Source organism: Bufo gargarizans, chromosome 4 (assembly GCF_014858855.1).
Source record: "Bufo gargarizans isolate SCDJY-AF-19 chromosome 4, ASM1485885v1, whole genome shotgun sequence".
Classification (NCBI taxonomy): Eukaryota; Metazoa; Chordata; class Amphibia; order Anura; family Bufonidae; genus Bufo; species Bufo gargarizans.
The window spans coordinates 420,454,297-420,479,140 of NC_058083.1; the positions used below are offsets into that span (position 1 = coordinate 420,454,297).

A 24,844-nucleotide genomic window follows, 5' to 3' on the forward strand; every position below is an offset into this window, starting at 1 on the left:
GTTTTTTTACACAATAAAATTCCACAGAGCTTAGAGGACTGGGTATTGCGGATGTGCTAGCGGCGATCTAGCAACCCATGTCCTCGGCTCTATACCCAGAATCCAGGTGACAGGTTCCCTCAAAGCTGTAAATTGATGAAGGCCTTACTACAAAGCCAAAAAAGTATTGGGGCAGAAATGAAAGGATGCATGTTTTCAAGCTATCAACGCCATTTTCAGTACAATTTTAGAAAATTGTATTTGGCATGAAGAAGGCATGCCTCAGTGCAGAATGTCCAGCCTCTTCAGCTTCCCAATGTAATGTGAAAGCATGGGCAGATAACTAGAGAATACAGAATACTTGAGCAGAAACCCTAAGTCAATCTATTGCATCAGACATAAGCCAACAACTAGCTGAAGAAGTCCGATGTGACCAGTAGAAGACATCAGTCATCAGCTATCATTCGTGAGACGTTTTTGAAGATTGATCCTCCCTCCATTTCTGCCGTATGTTCTGTATATGCACTTACACAGCTTTAGATCTCGTAATTCATGAGCACAGTGTGTGTTGGATCTATATGTCTGTTTCCTCCTGTAGCCCTAAAGTGTCCTTTATGATCTGTTTTATAGGATCTTCAACAAAATGACCCCAAAGCTTTTTCAGAGAACAATGAAGAAAACTGGGAAACTTTTACTTGCGATTCTCAAAGCCATTCTGTCTCTCTGCATAATGTAAGTGTTGTGTACTGCACATCTGGGCCTCCAGTGGACAGCCATTCAATCTGTACATTTCTCTTTCATATGAATATTGATACTATATATGTACATTAATGAGGATGAGGGGATAGATCATTGAGCTGCTAAAAATTATTTATATCAGCTTGTGATATCACGCTTCAGAAATGATTTTATTTCTTAGCTCATGACATCACGCTTCAATTCTTTCTACCCCCCTTACAATCCGGATTCTCCCCCTAAATTGTACCCTCTAGGGTACCTGCACACGACAGATCTTTCCACTGCAGACTCATAAAATGCACCTTTTTGCTTCGTGTTTCACCCCTCTACCTTGGAATTGCTGAAATCTGCGCTGAGAATCCGTAGAAAGAATTGACATGCCTTGGATCTAAAATTGACGTCAGTTTTTACATGGAGAATCTCCATGGGAGGAGATCAGGTAAAATCTCCTCCACTTTGCTGGCACTGTTTGCAGTAGGCCTGAGGATATAATTTGTTCATACTGTGGTATTTCCATGTGGATATTCTGCTGCCAATCATATGGCCATTTATTTGAAATCCGCATGAAGAAGTGTCAGTTATTAATACGAATCAATGGCAGAAATACCTTTCGCTGTAAATCTACTGCAGAAATCCAGAAGAAATCTGCCACTGAAAGGACACACACCACATGTAAACATGGCCTTCGGCAGCAGAAATCCCCTTATGTCAGTGTAGTCTTAGGATAGGCAATGAATGTTTGATTACTGGGTGTCCAAGATCTCTACCAATCGGCACAATGAAGGGGCTGCGGTGCTCCTTTGAGGTCTGCCTAACCTTCATTGTTTCCATTGTCAGTCTGCTCACCTGATGCTACTACTGGTCACATTCAAGTGAATGCAATAAAGATGCAATGGCAGACATCCGCCCACAGCATACGTGATCAGAGCCCACAGATCCCGTGGTCAAGTGTGTCCATGACATCCTGTGCCCAGGCTGCATCCGATGCTCAAACCCTTCCCCCTACATGATAAAATCAAAGGATAAGTTAGCTTGCTATGGCAGCCTCCGATCATATGAAGCCTGCCAGGCCTGCCATATTGAAGTTCCTATGACACCCTAATAGTATATTATTGCAGTCCATGGTGTATTCAAGCATGCTCAAGTCCCATAAAATAAAGTTTAAAAATAAAAGTTTTAAATATAGAACTTCAAATCACCCCCTTTGCCATTTTGCAAGTGGCAGTAAAGAAAAGATAACCACGATTTGTATCACTGTGTCCAAAAATGTAAAATATAAGTGTTTCTTCTGTACGGCGAATGAGTGAACGTAAAGAAGAAACTGCCAAAATCAATATTTTTAGGTCACTTCATCTTTAAAAAAGATTGAATAAAATGTTTCTCGTACCCTAAAAAGGTCTCGCTAAAAACTACAGCTTATTTGCAAAAAAGGCGTTGTTCACGTCAGTTTTTCACGGATGTGTGCTGTCCGCATTTTTCACGCACAGTACATGTAACAATTGATTTTAATGTGTCTGTTCACATCAGCGGTTTACTGACTGTGGGTCAGTGGAAAAATCAGGGAGACATGCACTACTTTGGTCCGTTATGTGGACCAAATATGCTCAAGTCTATGGGTCCGTGATAAACCACGGGCACAACATGGACGGCATCCATGATCTGTCAGTGTTTCATGGACCATTGGTAGGAGATGCTCTGGAAATTAATTTTCATTGTCTGTGGAGGGCAAAAAACAGACCAAACAGGGATTCTTTATGGATGAAATACGGATGGATTTTCCATGAATCTCAGACAGACACGTAAACAAGGCTTTACACCGCTCCGTAGACTGAAAAAGTAAGATCCAAGAAAGACATGTGCGCACAGCTAACGCGTTTGGGGCCAACAGACTACCCCTTAAAGGGATTCTGTCAGTCAGATTATGCCTGTAAAGCCATTTATAGGCGATTGTAGTTCTTCTATACATATCAGAACTATACTATTGTCAGATTTGATTGCTTTAGTTTAGCCATAAAATCGTACATACCTGTCATGCGCAGTCCATTGGAAGACCATGCAGTCGCATACGTGAGGATGCCGAGTCCTCTGTATGACGTCAGGGGAGCTAGGAGGGGACTGGGATGCAGGGCAGCGCTGGACTACATCGGAATGGGCACAGCCAGGCTCCACAGACGTTTGGCACAGCCCTTTGGGCCCTCTTCAAAGGTGATTGACAGGTATATAAAAAACGATTTTAGGGCATAAAACTAAAGCAACCATAAATTTGGCAATGGTATATGAGAACTACTATAGCCATAATCTGGCTGACAGAATCCCTTTTATGCAAGAAAATTTAGACTAGAACCTTCAGAATGACAGGTGCATATCCATGAAGCAAACATAATACAAAAAACAAAATGGCTGCACACCGTTATATATACAAACAATAGAGCTAAGAAATGGGGGTTATTCTTGATAAAAGTGGTACAATACCGACTATAAATAAGTAATGGAAGCTCTTGCGTGTCGGGCCCATCTACCAAGCGTCAAGGCGGCTTCCGCAGATGGGTCCCTAACACTAAATATACTGCCTCACTTTGGACTTACTTAAGCCTACAATATGCAGGGCAGTGAAGGAACCAGCGACATGCATACTCTGCTCAGAAGTCCCAGGTAGATGGGCATGTTCAGTCTAAAAGAGGAGCTACCCTCAATATATTGCAAGAAAATTTAGACTAGAACCTTCAGAATCACAGGTGCATATCCATGAAGCAAACATAATACAAAAAACGGTGTGCAGCCATTTAGTTTTTTGTAGAATCCCTTCAATGTTATGTTTAAGGGCTAACCTGTTGGCCCAAAACGCGTTAGCTGTGTGCATGTATTGTCTTTCTTTACTGGTCTGAAGTAAAATGCTATATTTTAAGGAACTTTTTACTGCAATAAACTGCATAAAAACCAAACCCAAAAAACAATAACAAATGAATTTTTTTGCAATGTTTAGCATTTTTTTTTATTTTTTATTTTTTGTCCCAGCTCAACCCCATTAATATTTTTATACCATCTTCACAATGCATTGTTTGGAATATTAAATGACGATTAGAAAGTACAACTTGTCCTGAAAAAGCAAACTCTCATGCCGCTGTATAAAAATGTCAGGGAGTAAAAAAATTTAAACTAGAAAAATGGCTGCGTTGGAAGGGGGAGTTTAAAAACTTTTAACACTTGCCCTGCAAAAAGGCAGAGTAACGTAGTAATGTAGGGGCATCCAAAGTTCTTGTCTCTATTACATATACACAGCACTAGTAAAGTGTGACTATCATTTCAATCTACATTTTTTTATTGTTATCTTAACCTTCAAATACGTAATATATTGTCTTGTTAAAAGTAGCTAAAAAAATCTGCCTTTTTTCTCCTCCCTTTTGCGGTTGTTAAGGTCTGATTACGCCCAAACATTCAGGACGTCTTCCATTGTCAAGCATAATCCGTAGACTGACTCACTGCGTACGTCTACGGATTGCTTCCTATTCGCAATGCAATGCGCACTGCTGCACTGTTCCAAAATCACCCCTTGCGTGCATTCTGTCACCAGGCTGTCACCCAGGGTGTGAAGATGTACATTGTGGGGTGACCCTGGGTGACAGCTTGGGAACAGAGTGCTCCCAGAGTGCCAAAGGGTGAAAATCACCATTTGCTAGCATTCTGTCACCAGGCGATTTGTCATTCAGGCTAAGCGCAAAGGCTGCGCGATTATAGATGCCAAAAAGATGCAATATAAATGGTAGGTTTAAAATAAATGATCATCAGTTTGCTTTTACAGGACATATACATACCATGATAAAAATTTAGCGGGAAGTTCACTATGATCCTGATGATAGGCGTGCTCCCGATGCATTGCAGCAGAGAATTATTGGAAGTGAGAGCAATGTCAGAAGAGCGCTGCGTATGGGCAACGGCTGCGCTACAGTCCGGCCCCCTTAGAGCAGAAACGTAGATGTTTTATAGATGGTGTAACGGAAACTAAGAAATGAGACATGTCCAAAAAAAGGTGTTTGCAATGCATGCTTTGGAAACGAATAGGAAAAAAGGCTAAGCGTAGAGAAAAAAGGTGTAGAGGTAAATTTGTGGAATGATAGGTACACTTTAATGATGCTATTATTATTTTTATATATATATATATATATATATATATATATATATATATATATATATTATTATTATTATTATTATTATTATTATATATTTTTTTTTTTTTTTTTTTACCCAGTCACTTTTATGTATTTTATCAACATTAAAACCGCACCGCTGAACCTGGACCCCCTTCCTCAGGCCACTAAAGTTGTCCTTTATATCTGGTTATTTCTGCAGGGAAAGCTGTGGATGGCGTGGCTTTACTGCTGCCTGACAGGCGATACACTTCAGTATCACATATTTATGAGGTAGCAGGTCTCTGGCGGTCAGTCTCAGATTACTCAGGTCTACAGCTCAGTTGCCATTGAACATAGAGAAAAGACATGGCAGAACTTAACCCCCTAATGACCAGGCCTGAAAAGGCCTTAAAGAGAGGACCTGCCCCTGACATGTCTGTTTTAGTAGCTACTTGCATTCCCCATGTAATAACAACTCTGGAGCATCTTTTCATACAACTCTGTTAGGCTACGTCTACACAACGACATTTGTCGCGCGACATTATGTTGCGCGACAATTTTTATAATGGCAGTCTATGGTGTCGCACTGCAACATACTGCGACAGTCGCAGAAAATCCATTCCAGATGGCTTTTTTTGCGACTGTCGCGTCGCAGTCACAGCATGTTGCAGTGCGACACCATAGACTGCCACTATAAAAATTGTCGCGCGACAAATGTCGTTGTGTAGACCTAGCCTTTTTGCATGGGGAATGCAATTAATTCCTCAATCAGATGTGTCAGGAGAGGTGACCAGTCCTCTTTAATGACCAGACCCTTTATTTTTGGCAGTTTAGTGCACGTGGTGCTTTATTTGTTGGGCTACCAAAATAATAATTTTTTTTTCATGAGACATATATATTTGTTTATAGTCTTTTCTATATTTTTTTCTATTTTTCATTTACAAAAATATTTTTTTTTAATTTTAAAATTCTACAGTAGGTGTTTATTCTTTAAATTTGCAAACTGACACCCATGAAATTAATTTTGTGTAGGTAATTTTGATACCTAATATTTATAGTCTCACATGAATTATTTGTATTTTAATTTACTTATGGGTGTTACGGGCATCCATAGGAGCTCCAGTAACGAGGGGGAACCAGACCTCTGTGGTAGAACTTCTGACTGGCAGGACTGATTTGGGTCTGAGACCTAAGAGCTCTGTTATGCCAGGAGCAGCATAACCCCTTCCTCTCTTCACTACATGCCACTCACTGAGACTGGAGAAAAGAAGGAAAGGCCCCTGTCTTCTTCTCTGGGTTCCTTGCTGTTTCTAACAGCTTGGCACCCGACCTTCTCTCGCTAGGTTACAGGAGTAGGAGCTTTACTGCAGCAACGCCAAAAAATGTCACTGCAGACTAGGTATTCTGCTGTCAGATGGTGGGCGGTTGTTAACCCTTTCATGACCAAGGGTCATTGATGCCCCAGTGTCCAGGTCAAAATTTGCAAATCTGACATGCGTCACTTTATGTGGTAATAGCTTTGGAACACTTTTACTTATCCATGCCATTCTGAGATTGTTTTCTCTTGACACATTGTACTTCATGATAGTCATATATTTGAGTCAATATATTTCACCTTTATTTATGAAAAAATCCCAAATTTACCAAAAATTGGGAAAAATTCACAATTTTCCAAATTTCTATTTCTCTGCTTCTAAAACAGAAAGTCATACCTAATAAAATATTTATTACTTAACATTCCCCATATGTCTACTTTATGTTGGCATCATTTTTGAAATGTCATTGTATTATTTTAGGACGTTAGAAGGCTTAGAAGTTTAGAAGCAATTCTTACAATTTTTAAGAAAATTTCCAAAACCCACTTTTTAAGGACCAGTTCAGGTCTGAAGTCACTTTGTGGGGCTTACATAGTGGAAACCCCCCATAAATGACCCCATTGTAGAAACTACACCCCTCAAGTTACTCAAAACTGATTTTACAAACTTTGTTAACCCTTTAGGCGTTCCACAAGAATTAAAGGAAAATGGAGATTAAATTTCTAAATTTCACATTTTTGGCAGATTTTCCATTTTCAATTTTTTGTTTCTTCAACACATTGAGGGTTAACAGCCAAACAAAACTCAATATTTATTACCCTGATTCCGCGGTTTACATAAACACCCCACATGTGGTCGTAAACTGCTGTACGGGCACACGGCAGGGCGCAGAAGGAAAGGAATGCCATACAGTTTTTGGAAGGCAGATTGTGCTGGATTGGTTTTCTGAACGCCATATGTTTTTTTTTTTTCTGCCGATCGTCTTGTGCAGAGGCTCGTTTTTTGCAGAAAGTGTGGAGGTTTATATTGGTACCATTTTTGGGTACATAGGATTTTTTGATCATTCATTATTACACTTTATGGGGCAAGGTGACCCAAAAATTTGATGTTTTGGAACAGTTTTCATTTATTTATTTTTACAGCGTTCATCTGAGGAGTTAGGTCATGTGATAGTTTTATAGAGAAGATCGTTACGGTCGTGGCAATACCTAATATGTATACTTTTTCTTATTTATTTAAGTTTTACACAATAATAGCATTTCTGAAACCAAAAAAGTGATGTTTTAGTGTCTCTATAGTCTGAGAGCCATAGCTTTTTTTATTTTTTGGGCGATTGTCTTAAATAGGGTATCATTTTTTGCGGGACGAGGTGACGGTTTGATTGGTACTATGTTGGGGGTCATACGCCTTTTTGATCGCTTGCTGTTGCACTTTTTGTGATGTACGGTGACAAAAATGGCTTTTTTTTTTTTAAATTTTTTTTATGGTGTTTATCGGACGGGGTCTATCATGTGATATCTTTATAGAGACGGTCGTTACGGACGAGGTGATACCTAATATGTGTAGTTTTTTAATTTTTAATTTTTTATAGGAAAAGGCAATTTTTTTTTAATTTTACATTTTTATTTATTTATTTTTACTTTTTAATTTTTTTTCACATTTTATTTTTATGAAATAAATCTTTATTATCATGAAGATCCAGTGGGGCTGATGGCTGTACTATTGCTCTTGCATTGCAAAGTGTAATACATTCAGATGCCCTGTAGGTGGCAACAGCGGACGCTTTTGCAAAGCGTCCGGTTGCCAGGGCAACCATCGGGGCTGCCATCGCAGCGCAGCAGCCCCGATGGTGGAGAGAGGGAGCCCCCTCCCTCTTTTAACCCCATGGATGCCGTTGCCGTGGCATCTATGGGGTTACAGAATTTACAGCAGAGTGTCAGCATAGGGCTGACACTCTGATGATGGCGGCGGCTCAGGAATGGAGCCGCCGCCATCAAACAGCAGGGGGGCAGACGGGGGTCAGCGCTGGAAGGGGGGGGGGGAGGGAGGTATGTCACAGCAGCAGGGGGCGGACTCAAGGAGGGGGCAGCGCCGCAGCACTGGGAATAGACGGAGGGGGCACAGATGGGCAAGCACAGATCGGGGGGGGGGGGGGTTGTTAAGTGTCTGCACGCACAGGGTGGGGGTGGGGGGGCGCTGCACAGATGGGGGGGGCTGCGTGGACACTGCTTTCAGGCTCTGATCTGCAGAGCGCAGATCAGAGCCTGAAACCGGCATTTTAACACTGCCGCGATCCGATTGGTTAGTCTGCACAGACTAACCAATCGGATCGATTGCCGGCAAGGGACCACTCTGATTGGTCCCTTGCTGGCATTACTGCACTGTATGCTGTCCGTGACAGCATACAGGGCAGGGGCAGAAGCTTTAATCCAAGCGCTTTGCAGCGCTTGGATTAAAGAGCTGCCAGAACGTATATATACGTGGTAGCTGCACGGGGTATGTGCAGCTATCACGTATATATACAGATTATACAGATTGCGGTCGGGAAGGGGTTAACATATGCCTTTCTCCATGGCTTTATTAACAATATTTTCATGAAATTAAAAGTGGCTGTAGACCGGGTGGGGGAGGGGGGGGTGAGTCACTAGAGCAAGCCCTTCTATACTAGGTCAAAGCAGCCCTCTAACCTGCCAGTCCAATGCCTTCCCCCCCCCTCCCAATAGACGGGAAAGAGTGATCCCATTCTTACAGGTCACTTAAAATACTTATTTACTTGTATTTTTTTTATATTTTTTTGGTCTTTACAGAAAAAGTTGGCACACGCTGAGAACGTTGCGAATCAGGTATGAGTATATATTTGCTTGTGTGTTGTATTGTTACTCCCAGTATGTGTTCTAACAAGGACCAAATATACATATAGTTAATATTATTTATAGTTTAAAGGGTAGTCCCGCCATTAAATATCATGTTCCTTGTATAGACAATAAAGAAGAACATTCTTTTCAATTTACGTGCCATTACAGACATGATCCAAGTGTTGTGACATTTACTTAGTATGGTGCCACCTGCTGTTCAGGTCGTATAGCAGTGTGCACGTACGCCTCATGAGCTGAGTGCAGGCGGACTTGCATGTTCAGCAGCCTCTAAAGTAGCAGGGCTGTCTAGCTGAGAATACTCCTTCAGGGGACTTTTCCACTGCCCGATGTTTGGACAATAAATGCGCTAGTTTGCATTGGCTTATTACACAGGCTGATACAAAGTATATTCAAGAGGAAGGATTGACTATCGCACTTTCAACAAGTTTTCTTGTTTATTGACTGATCAGTGCCATCGTCATACAGAACCAATTATCAAGAAAAAGCATTATGAATGATTTTTCCCAGTAATTGGCCCAAAAATTGCTCAGTACAATAAGACCTTAAGAACTATATATATATAAAAAATAAGTACTTATCCAACACGGAGAATGCTGTTGCTTTACCTCTCAAACAAAGAGTACCAAAGCATTTTAAAAACGGTATACATTTGGTATCCCTGTAATCCTTAGAGACATGCATGATATATATTATGTGAGTTGGTAGCTTTTAGCAGTAAAGGCTTTTTCCCTTGTTTTTCAGAACCCTGGCTTTTCCAATTCAAAGGTGAGATGATTTCCATAACTTTGCATATACAGAAGTGCATGAAACTATGAACATCGGGGGAGATTTATTAAGCAGAATCCCCCCGAATTATGGTGAACTTGCAGCATTAAAGTGGAGCACATGCTTTGCGCAAAATTTCTTGTGTTTTAGGCACACAATGTTTGTGTACGACGTTTAATGAATGCTCCGGGGATATGTTAAAGAGGACCTGTAACTTGTGACTTGTCACTTTTAGTAATGTGACATTCCTTCATTATTCCTGCTAGTAGTCATTAATAAATGACCACCTGTTTGTAGTGAAGGTTCAGCTGGGTGTTACCAGTTGGTGGGTTGTCCCTGCACAGTCTAGTACTATCCAATCAGTGCCTTAAGCATCAGACTGTGCAGGGACACGCCTACAACTGGTAACGCCCATCTGGACCTTCATTTCAAACGACAATGCATTCATAAATTCTAGCAGGAATAATGAACAAGTGATACAACGTAGTCACAAGATTTGTTATTACATGAGGAATGTAAGTAGTTACTAAAACTGACATGTGGGGGGGGGGGGGGGTGTTACAGGTCGTCTTTAACGTATCAATTCACCATAGAGAGGCCAATAGAAATGTACTTTTTGCCTCCGTCAAACTAGTATGTGTCGTCATACCCTTTTTCTTTTTAGCTATATAGGGAACAGTATCTGCTCTTACCTATACAGAGGACCACCACAAAAATTCATACCGCGCCGTATACTGTATGTCTTGGGGTGACAGATGCCACTGTATGTCATTCATCACAGGCCTCCATTGTACCTCCCACAGAAGCCACGTATGTGGTATATTCAGGGCCTTAGATGCTTTTTTAAGCTCCCTGTACAGTTGTAAGTTCTAAGAGGAAAAACACAGCAGATTTATTATTAGTGCTTGCCAGATTTTTATTGCAAAATACTTGTTTTAAGTACAACCTGAGGTTTTGTGCACCAGGGGATTTTATACATTTCGGTTAATATTTTTCTTTCTCTATTATGTTTAAGTTTGCCTTTGTTGAAGCTGCAGTCAGGGTAGGGAATAAGTGGCTGGTCGCTGGGGTCCCAAACACTTGGAGCCACAGTGATGACAAGAATCGGGGTTCCCTAAGTCTGCAGTAGTCTGACGCCTCTCTATTCACTTCTGTGGGATTGTCAGAGAGACACCAGCGTTATCTCCTTCCATTCCCATGGAGCGGTCACCCATGTGGAGTCCGGCTCCATTCACATGGGGACGTGTAGACCCCCGTTCTTGTCACGAGACCTCTTTTATATAAAGTGTTCTTTGCTGGGACGCCCTTTTACACGCCCTTCCCATACACTGCTGTAAATGTGCAGTCATCAGTTTTAGATTGGCAAGGATCAGACTCCTGGCACACCCGCTGATCAGATGTTCATGTGAGAGCTGCATCCTCTTACCCCATGCCGTCTAGATTGTAGCGCCTCCGCAGTGTAATCGCACCCTCCTGTACCGTTCAAAAGTGGGCTGGTCAGCAGCAGCATGGCACTACACAGACCCTTTTGGCACGTTTTGACAGTCATTGTCCAGCATCAACTGCCGAGATCATAGACCACAGAGTTCCTGGCCATTTAACGCTTATAGCACCACGAGCGTGGGCGGCTCCCGCTTCTCCTTGCCAATTTTTAGAGGCTAACTGCCATTTATTGTTTTTATTTTAAATAACTGTGTAGGGCAGGGGAATTTATAATTTTTTTCCAATATACTCTTTTTTTGGGGGGGTACAATTCCTCCTGAACCTCCTGTGCTTGACAGTATCTGATCGCTGCTTGGGAAAATCCGTATTCAACACTGACAATGGGTCCTGTATAGGCTAGAGGAACAGCCCTGCTCAGCCTGTATACTGCTGTGCATCAGGTATTTCTACAGTGGATTGCCCTTTTCCTGTGCCATTGCCCGATTATAAAGCCGATCACCAGATCCTCCACTCTCCCCTATGCCAGAATTGCCTACCAACTAAAGAAGAGGAGAGAGCGGAGGTGCTAGAGATCGGGGTTATAATCAAACACAAGCATGGGCAATGACCAGAATCCAAATGTTTAAAGCGAATGGAAGTGAGCGCTTCAGTTTAATGTTGGGGGATCCCTGATGCTTTATTAACCCTTTCATACCTTTTGTGTTCAGCTACTGGATGTTGTGGCACAAACCCAGCAAGCTGGACCCTATGCTTTTGCAGTCCGTTTGTCTTCAGTTCCAAAGGACTCGAAATGGAGTTTAACAGGTGATATTGGATATCTTATGTTCTATCAGTGCTCCATGGGACGTGGGGATACCAATTTAAAGGGTCTTTTTTTCAGTATATATTTGTATGTGACAGTACTGAAGACATTTCTTCGGGGGTCCCACTGTTCATTAGACCAATCAATAAAAGCAACCCATTTGATGCTTGTCATATCTGTACACCACACACTGCTGCAATATTCTTAGTTTTGTGTTATTGGATGGAATATTCTATTTATGCAGTTTAGTGTTCTTTTAGGTATTTGTGGGGTTATCCAAGACACCAGATATTCATAACCTATCCTGGGGGTAGGTCATCACTATCCTATCGGCAGGGGTCTGACACCCAACACCCCCACGATCACCTTGGTCTCTTCAGAAATCTGCTTGTGCGATGTTTACCTGCATGCCATCTGGCTTGTGGTGGTGTTGCGGTGTAATTACAGTTTCTTCTTCGAGTTAGGCTACATGCACATGACCGGACCCGCAAAACACGGATGGCGTCCGTGTGCGTTCCGCAATTTGCAGAACGGCACGGGCGGCCTTTAATATAACTGTCTATTCTTGTCCGCAAAGCATTGTACAAGAATAGGACAGGTAATATTTTTTTTGCGGACCACGGTACGGAGCAACGGATGCGGACAGCACACGGAGTGCTGTCCGCATCTTTTACTGCCATATTCAAGTGACTGGGTCCGCATCCGAGCCACCAAAACTGCGGCTCGGATGCGGACCAAAACAACGGCCGTGTGCATGAGGCCTTACTTGAATGGAGAGGAAGGTGTAACTATACTGCACCACCAGTACAAGCTAGACTGTGTGCAGGTAAATATCGAAGACAGCGCAGTTGCAGACAGCTGATCGACAGGGGTGCTGGGAGTCTGACTTCAAGCAGTCCCACTGATCAGTTGCTGGAAGGTCCATGGCACTCGGGTTAGCAATGCAGCCTCTGCCTAAGACGTTACACCCTTTGGTCACGTGGCCTTTGTATATCTCAGCCTCTTTTAAGTGAATGGGATTTAGCTGCATTACCAACCACAGCTGCTATACAATGTATGACACTGTGCTTGGTATAGTATGATGTCAAACGAGTGTTGTGGCCAATTTAAACAGCTGATGGGCTGGCCTGGAGTCGGACCACACTGATCAGATATTGATGAACTATCCTCAGGATATGTCGCCTATATTTACTTCCTGGAAAACTCCTTTAAACTCTATATCTGCGATGATAACAGAGGGACAGACTTATCAAATGCAATGTGACCTGAAAATCACAAGTTGTGGGACAACCACACATTAATAAAATGTGATTATGCAATGTCTTCTATTTCCTTCTGGACAGTGTCTACCTCCATGGAAAGCCCTTATGGGTATATCTCTGCTTCAGAATGGCCATTGATGATAGTAAGTAAATAACCGTTTTATACGTTAATAAAAAATAAATTAAAAAAAGCATCAGACCAGTTCTACACAATATCATTCACTCTATTGTAGATATATATTTGTCAGTCTCATAACTTTTAAATGGAGGGGCAGGGCACAAGCCTGACTACCACCCTATTCAAAGTCCTCTGAAATGGGGTTTGGGACCCCCGTTGAGTGATTAGTGGGGATCTTCATACATTTTCATCTATCCTATGGGCACTTTCTGTGGTCAGCCATGTTCATGTCAGAATGTAATGACATAAACGCTTTTTGTCTTTGCAGTTCTACATGGTGATGTGCATTATGTACATCGTCTTTGGACTAATGTGGTTCATCTGGTCTGCCTGCTATTGGAAGGATTTGTTAAGGATCCAGTTTTGGATCGCAGCAGTTATTTTCTTAGGAATGCTGGAAAAAGCAGTGTTTTATGCTGAATATCAAAATATGAACAGCACCGGAGTGTCTTGTAAGTTATGTTTTTTTAAGCCTGGTCATTGTGCATTTTAATATATGGCATCATTCTGGCTTCTCTCTTTTTCTCTTGTAGCTCCTGGTCTGCTGGTATTTGCAGAGTTGGTTTCTGCTATTAAAAGAACCCTGGCTCGGTTATTAGTGACCATTGTCAGCTTGGGATATGGTATCATAAAGTAAGTGACTTTTTTATTTCTTTTCATTTATTGAGGCCTCTTACAGCTATAACTTTGAAGGCCTGTGAAGAGAACTATACTCATCTGCTTCCCATTGCTCCGTGGCTCCTGGTCTGTCTTCACCGGACTTTTGGTCCCTGCCTGTAAACTTTCTGCATGGACCGCGGTGCAGGATTGGACTGAGCATTGACATGTCTCCAAGCAGCACAACATTGCTGGGCTTGGGGTACTTTCAAAGGTTTCCTCTGGGTGCAAAGCAGCATGTAGCTGGCCCAAGTAAGATCTTGCAGCTAGATCCTTAATTTTGCTCTAACTTAGAAATAAAATTGTGTGGATGCCACTGCCTTCTCAAACGGCTAATTGGCGGGGGTCCCGGCTGTCAGACCCCCACCAATCAGATACTGCTACCGATAGGCCATCAGTTATAAAGTCTTGGAAAGCCCCTTTAATCGTCACAGATTGATGTTAGAGGTGTTTTTTACCCGAGATAAAAGCTTCTTCATGTGGATTCAGGATGCCTTCACCTATGGTAGAATCTTGAATTTGGCTCTGCAGACCAGTGGCAACCAGACCATTATTTTGAGTTCCACAATTCCCCAATTTCAGTGGAGCAACAAACTGTTGGTGGCAAATAATAATAACACCTACCATAAATGATCGGTGAGGGCAATGATCAAATGTCATTCCTGTATTTGTCAACTGTTGGCTGTCAGTGTGCTCTAAATTAGGCTACTTTCACACTCGCGTTTGGTGCGGATCCTTCATGGATCTTCACAGACGGACCCATTCAGATAATGCAACCATCTGCATCCGTTCAGAACGGATCCGTTTGTATTATCGGAAACATAGCCAAGACGGATCTGTCTTGAACACCATTGAAAGTCAATGGAGGACGGATCCTTTTTCTATTGTGCCAGATTGTGTCAGTGAAAATGGATCCGTCCCCATTGACTTACATTGTGTGTCAGGACGGATCCGTTTGGCTCAGTTTTGTCAGACGGACACCAAAAAGCTGCAAGCAACGTTTTAGTGTCAACCTCCAAAGCGGAATGGGACAGAACGGAGGCAAACTAGATCCTTATCCATTCAGAATGCATTAGGGCAAAACTGATCCGTTTTGGACCGCTTGTGAGAGCCCTGAACGAATCTCACAAATGGAAAGCCAAAACGTTATTGTGAAAATAGCCTTAGTTGAATTCCGACTCTCCATGTACAATTTTGAATAGTTCTCAATAATCTGTCTGGGCAGTATTCAGCTTTTAGTGGTGTCACGGTATAAGACAGCTGCTTCTCCTGTTCACTTGAATTGGAGAGGAAGGTGAAACGACACAGCGCTGCCACTATGAGCTAGATGGTGTGCAGCCAAACACTGAAGAAGACTCAGCACGAGCGCTGCAGCCTCTTCAAACAGCTGATCAGAGGGAGTGCCTGGAATCGGACCCTCATTAATCTGATATTGTTAACCTATCCTGAGGACAGGTCTTCAGTATTATGATACTGCACAACCCAAGAGTGACAATACTGTAACCTTAAGGTGAAATGGAAGAGCATGGTTACGTGTTAAATACGAGAGGGAACATAACGGCTATGGACACCTCTGAGTATTTTTTTAAATTATTGCATTCTACTCATTTTGGGCTAAAAATCTAAATCGGTTTCCAGCAGTTCAGCAGTGGTTAACCACCTCCCATAGACTAAAAATGTCCAGGCGGTGGTTCTCTATTTCTGGATGTTCCAGTTCCTGTTCCGGCCTGGCGGTCATGTGATTGCCAGGACCAGAGAGTGCAGGAGCTGTGTGAGGTCTTTCAGAGACCTCGATCAGCCCTGCACTGAGGCTGTACAGCGCTGTATTGCGCTGTACAGCCTCTCTGGGGCGGTTTATTTCTCCTGTAACTGGGGCTACTATGTCAGCACCAGTTACAGGAGAAATCAATAGTGAAAAAAAAAAAGTTAAGAAAATGTCCCCCAGAGGTCTTGTATGACCTTATGGGGGACGAAAAGTGTAAAATAAAGTGTTAAAAAAAATAAAATAAAGTGTTAAAGTAAGGAATAAAAAAAAAAGTCAAAAATAAAATAGACATATTTGGTATTGCCGCGTCCGTGACGGTCGGCTGTATAAATATATCACATGATCGACCCAGTTAAATTAACACCATTAAAAAATAAAAATAAAATAACTGTCAAAAAAAGCCATTTTTATCACCTTACATCCCAAAAAGTGCAACACCAAGTGATCAAAAAGGCACATGTCCCACAAAATGGTACCAATAAAACAGTCACCTCATCCTCCAAAAAATGAGCCGCTACATAAGAAAATCTTTAAAAAATGAAAAAAACTATAGCTCTCAGAACATGGACACATTAAAACATATATTTTTTTTGTTTCAAAAATGCTATTATTGTGTAAAACTTAAATAAATAAGAAAAAGTATACATATTAGGTATCGCCACATCCGTAACTATCTGCAACATAAAAATGTCACTTGACCGAACCCCTCAGGTGAACGCTGTAAAAATAAATAAATAAAAACTGTGCTAAAACAACCAATTTTTTTGGTCACCTTGTCCCATAAAGTGTTATAATGAATAATCAAAAAATTATATGTACCCAAAAATAGTACCAATAAAACTGGCACCTTATCCCCTAGTTTCCAAAATGGGGTCACTTCTTGGGAGTTTCTACTTTAAGGGTGCATCAGGGGGGCTTCAAATGGGACATGGCATCTAAAAACTATGTGGAGTTCCTTTTCTTCTGAGCCCTGCCGTGTGCCCATACAGCAGTTAATGACCACATGTGGAGTGTTTCTGTAAACCACAGAATCTGGGTAATAAATATTGAGTTTTGTTTGGCTGTAAACCATCGATGTGTTAAAGAAAACATTACATTAAAATGGAAAATCTGCCAAAAAAGTGAAATTTTTCTTTAATTCTTGTGGAACGCCTAACGGGTTAACAAAGTTTGTAAAATCTGTTTTAAGTAACTTGAGGGGTGTAGTTTCTACAATGGGGCCATTTATGGGGGTATCCACTATGTAGGCCCCACAAAGTGACCAGACCTGAATTGGTCCTTTTTAAAAAGTGGGTTTTGGCAATTTTCTTAAAAATTTGAAAAATTGCTTCTAAACTTCTAAGCCTTCTAACGTCCTAAAAAAATAAAATTACATTTCCAAAATGATGCCAACATAAAGTAGACATATGGGGAATGTTAAGTAATATTTTATGAGGTATCACTTTCTATTTTAAAAGCAGAGAAATTGAAATTTAGAAAATTGCGAATTTCTCAAAAAATTTCGTAAATTTTTGATTTTTTCATAAATAAAGGTGAAATATATTGACTCAAATTTATGACTATCATGAAGTACAATGTGTCACGAGAAAACAATCTCTGAATGACTTGGATGAGTAAGGCTACTTTCACACCTGCGTTCAGGTGTCCGCTCGTGAGTTCCGTTTCAAGGGCTCACAAGCGGCCCTGAACGCAGCCGTCTGGCCCTAATGCATTCTCAGTGGAGGTGGATCCACTGAGAATGCATCCGCCTGCCAGCGCTCAGCCTCCGCTCCGCTCAGTGAGCGGACACCTGAACGCTGCAAGCAGTGTTCGGGTGTCCGCCTGGCCGTGCGGAGGCGAGCGGATCCGTTCCGACTTATAATGGAAGTCATTGGGGACGGATCCGCTTGAAGATGACACCATATGGCTACTTTCACACTTAGAAATTTTTCTAAGTTATAATGCAGACGGATCCGTTCTGAACGGAGCCACCGTCTGCATTAATATGAGCGGATCCGTTCAGAACGGATCCGCTCGAACGCTAGTGTGAAAGTAGCCTAAAGGCGTTCCAAAGTTATTACCACATAAAGTGAGATATGTAATATTTGCAAAATTAGGCCTGGCCAGGAAGGGGGCAGATGTGAAGTGGTTAGTTGAGAGTGTATCTGCAGACTTTCAGTTTCTATTTATCTTGAGTCATGTCATCCAATTCATAAATGCTCATCACAGCTCACACTGACGCGGTCACACTGATGAGAATATGGCTTAAATAAGTGTTTATGACCTTAAGAGAGTTATTTATTTATTATACACACTTATATAGCGCTGCTATATTCCGCAGCGCTTCACAGACATTAGCATTCTCTCCCCAATGGGGCTCACAATCTACGGTCCCTATCAGTATATCTTTGGAGTGTGGGAGGAAACCGGAGTACCTTGGGAAACCCACGCAAACACGGAGAGAACATACAAACTCCATGCAGATGTTGTCCTTGGTCGGATTCACATGAGCTATCAGATAACGGGATTCGATGTAAATATAGAACCTTGCTGCTTTGCAGACACACAGATTATACCTTTATACTGGGAGAGTGGGTGAAAAGTTGTAATAAAATATGATTTTATTCCAAAATAAGTATAATGCAATAATAAAAAATACCCCAGAAGGTGTCCATAACCTTTAAAACTACAAATGCCATTTTTGTATATGGTTTTAAAGTAAATACTACTCTTTTTTTCATTGTAATTTGGTCTTGTTTTCCTGGTCAGGCCACGATTAGGAGCAGTGATGCATCGTGTGGTTGGATTGGGAGCTCTCTATCTGATATTTGCCACTGTTGAAGGAGTAATGAGAGTCATAAGGGTAATTTTTATTTCTTTTTATTGTGTTTCATACATTTGTAGGTTTTGAGCATGTCAATTTCACTAGTAGCAAACTGTCATACATTTGTGTTATTCTTACAGCATACAAGCCTTTTTATTGTCATACCACTAATAACATCATTGTAACCAACTCCTCCCGGTCACAAGAATGATGCAGCTGGAGTTTACAGTTTTCTTTGATAGATATTTACCTTCATATGTGAAAAGTGATTAGTACAAAGATATGTCAGGACGTATCTCCTTTCTGTTTTTTTTACCTGTAATTTTTTATTATTATTATTTTTTTATTTATTTTTTAATTCCAAAATGATTACAAACACTAAACTAAGGCATATCAGACCCATCCTCAAGAAACATTTGAATGGAAGTAGGAGAGCAGATATATATAGTATGATAGCTTGACAAAGGCCTCATTGAGTAGGCCAAAACGTTGCCTGGGAAATAAATTGGGTTATCACCCCCTCACTAGAATTTGGAGTGCTGCCTCGTTCTTTGGACGTAGAATGATAGTTAGTGATTAGCGAATTTCATAGTTTGGTGGTAAAAGCAGAATTGAGCTATGGATTCCGTAACCACGGACCATAATGCAATTCTATGATGGATTGCATAACGGAATGCCTTTTAGATGCATTCCATTATAATAGAAGTCTATGGGCTGCAAAACTGATCCGTTTCCTTTATGCAGGACAGGACTCCCCTGCATAACAGAAACGGGACGGATCCGATTTGCAGCCCATAGACTTCTATTATGACAGAATGAATAACGGAATGCCTCTAAAGGCATTCTGTTATGCATTCAGTCATAGAATTGCTTTATGGCCTGTGGTAACAGAATCCATAACACAATTCTGCTTTTACCACCAAACGAAGCGTGAACGAATTCCATAACATGAAATTCGCTCATCTCTAAACTTACCAGGAAAGATTAAAGGACCTTAACATGTATCGCTTGGAAGAAAGACGAGACAGAGGGGATATGATAGAAACTTTTAGATACATAAAGGGAATCAACAAGGTAAAAGAGGAAAGAATATTCAAAAGAAGAAAAACTGCTACAAGAGGACATAGTTTTAAATTAGAGGGGCAAAGGTTTAAAAGTAATATCAGGAAGTATTACTTTACTGAGAGAGTAGTGGATGCATGGAATAACCTTCCTGCAGAAGTGGTAGCTGCAAATACAGTGATGGAGTTTAAGCATGCATGGGATAGGCATAAGGCCATCCTTCATATAAGATAGGGCCAGGGACTATTCATAGGATTCAGTATATTGGGCAGACTAGATGGGCCAAATGGTTCTTATCTGCCGACACATTCTATGTTTCTATAATGTATTAGCCAGGTCCATTTGAATCAAATGAAATCATAAGAAATCTAGATTGAAACGCATAGGTGTTAATCCTGTGCCTAGGATATATCTCTGGGGATAGAGGGGGATTACTGGGGGAAAGGGAAGACGGGTTGGGGGCCCAAAATTCTGTGCCATATGGATCAAGTCCTAAACAATGAAGCGTTAAGAGGGTTGTCTGCTTTTTTATATTAATGACCTTTTTTATATTAATGACCTATCCTATACTTTAACGTTGTAAAGTATAATTTTTTTTATATTTCATTCCAGACAAAAGAATCCGATTTGGTGTTGCTGGCAAGTATCCCACTAGCTCTGCTGGACTCTGCATTGTGCTGGTGGATATCCTTTACAGTGAAACTCAGACCACTGTAGCAATAAATAACACATGGGGGTGATATCTATGCCAGTTTTATGGGCGCAGGTCCTGGTTTGCAGAAACGTTTGTCACTTTTTTTCCCCCTCTTCAACACTCTCGCCACTGTTGTAACCAGTGGGTGAGACATGGGCAAGAGTAGGAGGCCCAAAACATTTAACATGTGCCAAAAAAAGTGGTGCACATTACAGCTGAAATCTACTGCAGCTCTGCGCACTGGTGATCCAAAATGAGCCACGTTTACAAGGAGGTGGGCATCTCTTAATAATTGTGGTGTATATCAGGCCAGCTTTGGCATCATTTATGATGTATACATAAATAAATCAAACCTTTAGCACAATCGTTTTTTTCCACATTTTTGCCCAAATGTACAGTAAATTATATTGTTTATGTACCAAAATATTGTTTATAGACCTACATAAAATAAGTTATCCAACAATAATCAAACCTTTATAAAGGTATGTCAAGCAAAAAGTTTTAGCCGCCAAAGTGCAGAGGAGAAATTACAGCTTTATGTGGTGTAAAAAAGTTGCAAAATATGGAGCATATCATGTGTGATATAAATTGGGACTTTTTAATCTTCTCAGCACTCTACTGAAGTGCCAAAGAAAGGGTGGGGCTTGGCACCACTCATCGGATTGACTATAACTTTTGGCAGAAAGTGGCAGACGCTATAGCTGAAGTCTACGCCAGACTTTTTAGTTTCTGGTGCACAGCAGGGCAGAGAAGCGCCTAATTTATTAAGAGGCATCTGCCTTTCAATAAATTAGGCCCATTTCACGCCAGTGCATAGAGGTGAAGACTGGCGTGTGGGTACACCAGTTTTGATAAATGTCACTCATTGTTCTTGTCCTAATGGTCCAGTACTGAAGAGGCGAATAGTATAAATGATATGCTTAACTGATGGCTTGGTCTCCACTTCTTGTCTCTAGTCTCCTGAGCTTATTGGCTGATTTATTGCATCTTGAAAGATAGTTCAGGAGTATGTCTTTATGCAGGTTTGTATTCTTTGATAAGCCTGAGATGTCATACAGTAGTTCCATTTTCCTTAGCCATGTATACATATTTGTAAGTCTGGCACAAACGATGAAGATACTAAAGTTAAGAAAGAATGTAGTAAAATATTCACTATATAGACACTTTACCAACACCTTGATCTTTGCTATATTAGGTAAGTTTTGCTGAAGCTTCAGGGATTTCTGGTTTAAAATGCTGACCCTGTTGTAATTTGTGTTTTGTCTTTTTTACCTATAGCTTCTGTGATATTTATGGCTTGGATAACAAAAAAATTTAGATTGGCAGATTGTCCATCTGTAAGTATGATACAGATGGCTTAGTATGAATGTACTAAATTTGTGTGAATACTTGAATGTTATATAGTGTATGTAAATTACAGCCGTCTGGCTGACGGAAAAGAGCAAAAATTCTGATCCTTCTATTAGAGCTCTGTACAGAAAAAGGGTTCCATATTTGTAACAAAGACCAATTTAAAAAGGATTTTTCAGCTCAAAACGAGTAAAATGCGATAATTAAAAAATATATATAATTACCCCCAAAGGCAAGTGTTTTTTTACTGTTCACAACAAAGATATTACTTTTGTTGGCCCCTTGGCTAATTTTTTGCCTCAGTTTCCTATGTTTATAACCAGTTGGCTTCTGGCCTTTCGTGATTGACCATGTTTATTACCTTTTCTGATCAGAAGGAAAGGACTCTGAGAGACCCGACAGGGGTGAGCACATAAATGCGCTTTCTCGTTCAGATACTTCTGAAACTAAGTAGCGCCCATGACGCTATAACGGTTTACAGCCTCGGTCAGTGGTCCTGTAGGCCTCACAAAGCTCTGCTGGCACCAAATGAGGGGGCAGAGATTCTCGTGAACATGCACACAGGCAGTGCAGTACATCAGGGCATTGTGGGAACTGTCTTTTTTTGGCGATGGATTTGATCGTGCAAATCATAAGGTTAGGGAATATTATGTATAAGCAGCAGTTACGGTCTTTTTACAAAAAGGTTTGGTAACCAATATACCATTTTAATGCTGTATAAAATGTCATAGTGGCCTAGTGTAGAAGTATCTGGCTGTATAGCTAGTAATGGCCGTTTTAATTTTATTACCTTCCCCTGGGAGCACACTTTTTTTATATGATCAAATAGCCCTTTTTATGTGGTCTGGATACTGCTCTGTGGACACGTATTGCAATATACAATTCATGCCGTTGACGTGTAATAATACACTTCTTTTTTTTCTGCACACTGATAATAGCAGAACACAAAAGTGCTCAGACAAAGTGACTGCTGACATAGTCTACATATACGTCTGTAGTTAACTCTAGGATCAAGGCATTAAATGATCATAGTAAAACAATTTTTTGCATTAGGTGGCATGTCACATTTTGCCATTATCTTCTCTATATGATCATTGCCTATTTGGTTAGACACTTAGTAGACGTAATACAACTAGGATTCAGTAGCCTTTATATATCTCGGTAGAACAAATAAGAGGATGTTGTTTGGGACTCTCTTCCTTCCACACACTTTCTACTGTAGCATGCTGCACTGTGACTGCCTAGCTGGTGTGCTGCTGAATACCTTCAGTAAAGTATCCTGTCTGAAAGCTGAACACAATTTGCATTGTATCAAGCTTTCCTTCTTCCCTTCAGTGACCATAGTGGTCCTTTTCTGGTAGGGAGAGAGAGAGAACTGTGCAACTATGATTAACTGCAGAGTTCTCTCTATGGTGGAAAGTTAACGATGATGATATTTAGACATAAAGAAATATTATTATTTCCAGTTGTCTTGCTTTTTGTATTAGACATTTTCCACGTTATATCTTTTACAGGACTGGATGGAGCTCTGGGTAGATGATGCTTTCTGGAGATTCCTATTCTCCATTGTATTATTGGTTATCATGTTTTTGTGGAGACCATCTGCAAACAACCAAAGGTACACAACAATTTTCATATTGCCCTTAAATCTCAGTTTCTAGTTTACACTTGCATAGATTAATATAAAGGAAAGTTAAAAAAAGTACAGTTGTTTAACTAGAAATGCTGACAGCATTGTATATCTAGTCTCCTCTATCATTTGCAGGTATGCATTCACCCCTCTCATCGATGATTCAGATGATGAAGTGGAAGAATTCCTTGTAACAGATCACTTCGGTAAAGTACATTATTCTAATTCTATTACTCACTGCTGCCCCCTATCGTTACAATTATTGACTGCCCTACTTTGTTCTTCGCTACAGATGGCATGAAGCTTAGAGGAACAAAGACCGAGCCCAATGGAACAGCGAAGTCTAATGCTACTAGCAATGTGAGTAACGGCTTGAAATATCAGCTTGCTTTTAGATTGATTGACACTGATTGTGGATTGTGCAGCTAGAAAAAAAATATCCAAAAAAATCATCTAATATAATATAGCACTATACTAATGTACTTGAATTAATAAAGGTCCCCTGATCTCCCGCCCCAGCACCTCCACTCCAAGTTATGTGTTGTCACATGACCAGTTTTAATCACATTCAATGGTCATTTTCTAGCTGAACAACCCCTTTAAGGGGTGGTCCACATCTTATTGGTAATGTTTGTTTAGCATATACACTGTACCAAGCAAATGTTTGGACACAACATTTTATTCCATGTTTTTTTTCTGCATTACAGATTCCTATTAATCCCCGATTGTAGCCTACAATATATTTTATATATTTCTAGTAACTCCCTTTTGCTTTGATGACAGCTTTGCACACTCTTGACATTCTTTGTCAGCTTCAATGCGGTAGTTGCCTGGAATGGTTTTCCTGTCTTGAAGGAGCTCCCATAGTTGCTGAGAACTTGTTGGCTGCTCTTCCTTCACACTGTGTTCCAGCTTATTCTAATTATCTCAATTGGGTTAAGGTTGGGTGATTGTGGAGGCCATGTTATCTGATGCAGCTCTCCATCACCCACCTTGTTAGGCTACAGTCACACGACTGTAGTGTTTTGAGGAGACCTACCTGTGTGCGTTCCGCAATTTGAGCACCGCACACGGCCGCCGGTACCATAGAAAATGACTATTCTTGTCCGAAATTACGGACAAGAATAAGACATGCTCTATTTCTATATTATTATTTTTTTTATTTTTTTTTTGCGGGGCCGTGGAACATTCTGCTGTCCGCATCTTTTGCGGCTTCGTTGAAATGAATGGGTCCGCACCTGTTCTACAAAATTGCGGAACGGCTGTGGACTCGTTAATACGGTCGTGTGAATGTAGACTTTAGTCAAATAGCTCTTACATAGCCTGGATGTGTGTTAGGGGTCATTGTTCAGTTGAAATACAAATGATGGTCCCCCTAAATGCAAACCAGATGGTAT

At 40.9% G+C, this 24,844-nt stretch overlaps 1 protein-coding gene across 1 annotated transcript in view; it reads left to right on the plus strand.

Annotated features, from left to right (window-relative positions):
• The window catches only part of TMEM87B (transmembrane protein 87B), a 57,262-nt gene that overhangs the window by 24,711 nt on the left and 7,707 nt on the right, over window positions 1–24,844 (plus strand). The window contains exons 4-17 of the mRNA XM_044289692.1: window positions 610–711; window positions 8,968–9,003; window positions 9,778–9,801; window positions 11,952–12,048; window positions 13,390–13,451; window positions 13,755–13,938; window positions 14,020–14,119; window positions 18,657–18,750; window positions 20,386–20,457; window positions 21,554–21,662; window positions 21,746–21,804; window positions 23,332–23,435; window positions 23,583–23,653; window positions 23,740–23,807. Coding sequence (XP_044145627.1) covers window positions 610–711; window positions 8,968–9,003; window positions 9,778–9,801; window positions 11,952–12,048; window positions 13,390–13,451; window positions 13,755–13,938; window positions 14,020–14,119; window positions 18,657–18,750; window positions 20,386–20,457; window positions 21,554–21,662; window positions 21,746–21,804; window positions 23,332–23,435; window positions 23,583–23,653; window positions 23,740–23,807 — 1,182 coding nt within the window. The remainder of the gene's footprint in view (window positions 1–609; window positions 712–8,967; window positions 9,004–9,777; window positions 9,802–11,951; window positions 12,049–13,389; window positions 13,452–13,754; window positions 13,939–14,019; window positions 14,120–18,656; window positions 18,751–20,385; window positions 20,458–21,553; window positions 21,663–21,745; window positions 21,805–23,331; window positions 23,436–23,582; window positions 23,654–23,739; window positions 23,808–24,844) is intronic.